The following is a 3,978-nucleotide window of genomic DNA, read 5'->3' on the forward strand; positions in this document are numbered from 1 at the left end:
GGAGGACCTTGCACTTGGCCTTGTTGAGCCTCATGAAGTTCATATGGGTCCACTTCTCAAGCTTGTCTAGGTGCCTCTGGATGGCATCACATTCCCCAGGCGTGTCAACTGCACCACTCAGCTTGGTGTTGTCTGCAAACTTGCTGAGGGAGCACTCAATCCCACTGTCCATGTCGCCGACAAAGATGTTAGACAGCGCCGTTCCCCTCCTGAGAAACGCCACTCGTCACTGATCTCCACTTGGATATTGAGCTGTTGGCTGCAACTCTTCAAGTGCAACCATCCAGCCAATTCCTTATCCACCCAGTGGTCCATCCTGTCAAATCCATGTCCCTCCCATTTAGAGACAAGGATGTCATGCGGGATGGTGTCAAATGCTTTGCACAAATCCAGGTAGATGATGTCAGCTACTCTTCCTTTATCCACCAATGCTGTAACCCTGCTTTCTGTACCTGTGACATATCACCTGAGCAGCGCTAACTCTCTACGTTCAGGCATGCTTCTAGTGCTTTGCAAATGTGAGGTAAATCTGCCAAGTGAAATCTCTTCATTGAGGTCCAAGTCGGCATGTTTTATCTCTCATTTGATGAAGCTGAGAGTGCCCACAAAGATCATCACCCTCAGCTGGGTCACGGTGGCTCTGCCTGTACTGGTGGACAGAGCCGGGAAGGTTCCTGGGCTCTGGGATGCCATTGCCTCTGCTGTTAATGGTTAAAGTGGTCACTCACCAGCTAGGACCTTCCCAAAGAGCTCCTGGCTATCAATTAGGATTTAGCATGGGGCAGGGATCATTCCCAAGAGAGTTTGGGGATGTGGCATCCCTATTTTGAGGGACAGGAGTGTTTAATAGTAATGGATGTAAGCTGGTTTTGACCATTTGGGGCCATCAGTGCTAGATAACAACCTGACCATGTTTAGTTTCTTGCACAGCTGCAGCCAGAGGTAACACAGTAACTCAGCTGTATGCCTAAGCCCTTATGTGTTTTCACATTCCCCACAGCATGATTGAGACCATTAATTTATAATGTTGTTTACATGGATAAGTGACGGTGCGTTAAATCTGTGGTCAGGAGCCATAAAATGTACTGTGGCTATAGTCTCTGCAGGCTTTAGAATAGAGCAGCACATGTACTTTCTTACTTGGACTTCAAAAATTATTTTTATTATTACTATCACTATCAGTATTACTGTTATCTAGTGTTATACAATTGCACAAGGACAGGGACTGGGCCAGATAGGGCTCATGCGGAGCCCACGGTGTGTGCGACACCCCAGTTCTGCTGGAAGCCCTCAGAATGGCAGCAAGGCAAAACAGGTCAAATGCCACCGGGAAAACAAATTCGCCGCAGAAATCTCTGGCAAAGCAGCCACCGCCGTGTTGCTGCCTTCCTGCGGTACAGTCCCGGGAGGAGTGCACAGGGAACTCCGTTGCCGCAGCGCATGGCAGACTCAAGATCAGATCATTAAGGAGCAGCTGGACAACTGCTCCAGCAGTGACTAAAAGATATCAAGAGACAATGTTTGACTGCAGCTAGAAAACCACTTTTAAATAGTTGGACTGATGAAACGATCAGGTTGCAGGAAGCCGGAAACTTCCTAGACAGTTTCTTGTATTGAGCTCTTGGCTTTGTGCGCATGATAGACAGGAATGGTCGTTCAGTTTGCTGAGTGAGCATTTGCAGGGTTACGTTCTCCATATGTCCTCTTCCAGCTGATAGTAAGAATTAATCTAAGAAATTAATAGGTGGTCAGAGAGAAGGAATTTTTTCCTTCCACAATGCTGTGTAGAAAGCTCAAAGATACACAGAATTCTGCTTGCCTTTCTTCCCTCCTTTTTCTTTATATTTGCAAGACAAATCCAGACCTTTTTTCCCTGGAAGATTCAACAAGTGCAGGACGGGTACTGACTTCTGAGACTCAAATAGTTAGCATAACTGGGCTGGGAGATACAGGTGTCCTCTAATGCTGAGGGGCTAGTTCAGAAATGAGCAAATATCCAATGCATTTTCTTGCAATGTGCTGTTAGAATGAATACATCAAATAGAGTAAAGCCACCTTATAAAAGGATTTAACATTAAATTTTTCTTTTTCTTCCAGAGAAATTGTAGAAAATGGTGAAAACTTCATTGAAGTGCCACTGATTTTTGATTCTGTCAAAGAAGTGGATTTTTACACAGACTTTACATGTTTGGCCCAGAACAGATATGGCTACCAAGTACTGCCAACAAGGGTCAAGCAGGAAGGTAACTAGTTTGACAGCTTATTTGGGTTAATTTTTATCATTATTCCAATGCTAAATTATCATCCAAGCCTTTTATACTGTCAGAGCTAGTATTGGGATGGATTATTGCCTGGGGAAAAACTGATTGCCTCTTTCACCTGTAGACTTTGGAATAGCCTGTTCACAAAATACACTTTCTGTGGGTCATTCAATGACATTTTCTGCAAGGATAAGGATCTGTGCTGATGTATCTGTTCATTGGATAGGGCTCCAATTTAGATACACTTTGTGAAATGATGGCTCCAGTGAGACTACTGGCAAACTCCCATCGGGTGCAGCAGGGCCAGATCTCCTCCAGTTCCTCAACAAGTAGTGAAAAAACAAAAAAAGACAATAGCAGAATAAAGATCAGAGTGTTCCTTCTCCTCATGCACAGACTGCCGCCAAAATAACAAGAAGTGTAAATTATGATGGGTGTTGTTATTTTGGCTCTTACTGATGGGAAGAGAAGCCCTAAGCACAGTGCAATTAATGTTGCAGTGTGATAGACCATTGGCCAAGAACCAGCTGTAAAACCAATGTGAAGTAATGCTAATTGTTTCTTTGCATGATGTTGATGAATCACCAAAGCTTGCTTACACTGTCTTAGAAAGGCATGAACATTTACAGGCTTCATTATAACTCATGACTCACTCCAGCATCCTATGATGAGGGATTTGTACTCATTTGCAAGATGATGTGCTGCCCCTGTCTTCCATGAGCTACACACGTATTACTACAGAGGAGGCAATCCATGAACCAATATAGGCTGGAATAATCCAAAATGGTCTGGATGGACACTGGTCTTGGAAGTTAGCTGCATTTTGGGAAACAGCTCAGAGTCTTGGCTTGATCATTAGTAATTTATAGGCTGCTCTGGACTAGAAAATGGTTCACAGAGCTTGAGGGTGGACTAGCTGTTATGTACTCCCTCTCCGCACGGTGCTTTTATTTCCTGCTTGGAGTGTCTCTGCTTACACCAAATTAAGATAGAAAGCACATAGACACTCTGAGCAGGGGTTGGGAAGAGTCACGTGTGTGCAAAAGGATTGAACTTTAAATTCTCACCCTGTATTGTTTTCCAGTTCTTCCTCCCATCTTCATAAACGCATTTTCCAGAGCGCTCAATCAGTAGGCCTCTTCCTTTCACAGGTGATCAACCCTGCTGGAAGGTTAACTTGCAGACATCCTTTTTATTGTGATTTCTCCTATTCCTCATTGAACTTAGAAAACTATGTTCCTGGGAGGTTTTTCTGAAAATATTTCATTTCTTTACTTTTCCAGCTGTCGGCTTGTCCTGGTACATTGCAACGATTCCTGTCGCATTGGCCTGCGTGATCATGGGGGGGATATACATACACAAGTGCTGGAAGCAGAGAGCCGATAAAGGATACAGGATAGCAAAGGTTTAAAATCTGCTTTATTCTCCAACTGCCAACAGAACAAAAAAATCATCCTGGCTATCTTTCACGTGAGACACAGAGAGACATTTCAGACCAGACATACTGCTTTTCCAGCAGATGGATATATATCAGCTATTTTCCTCTTCTCCAAGTCTTCCACGATCTGATGAAGTTATAAACATAAGTTTATATTTTTATGCTGCCTAGATGCAGGAATCCTGCTTCTATTATTCTGCAGCTAGGGTGCAAACTGTAGAATTTTGGAAGACAGAATACCAGGAACGTGCCCTGTATACGGGAAGGGTAGGAAAAGGG

The 3,978-nt window shown here is 43.9% G+C and overlaps 1 protein-coding gene across 1 annotated transcript in view; it reads left to right on the plus strand.

Annotated features, from left to right (window-relative positions):
- Positions 1-3,672, plus strand: part of IL1R2 (interleukin 1 receptor, type II) — an 18,398-nt gene extending 14,726 nt beyond the window's left edge. The window contains exons 9-10 of the mRNA XM_009326288.1: positions 2,098-2,243; positions 3,545-3,672. Of these exons, the coding sequence (XP_009324563.1) occupies positions 2,098-2,243; positions 3,545-3,672 (274 nt within the window). The remainder of the gene's footprint in view (positions 1-2,097; positions 2,244-3,544) is intronic.
- Positions 3,673-3,978: the final 306 nt, after the last annotated feature.

This window comes from Pygoscelis adeliae, unplaced genomic scaffold (genome assembly GCF_000699105.1).
Source record: "Pygoscelis adeliae isolate BGI_AS28 unplaced genomic scaffold, ASM69910v1 Scaffold156, whole genome shotgun sequence".
Lineage (NCBI taxonomy): Eukaryota > Metazoa > Chordata > Aves > Sphenisciformes > Spheniscidae > Pygoscelis > Pygoscelis adeliae.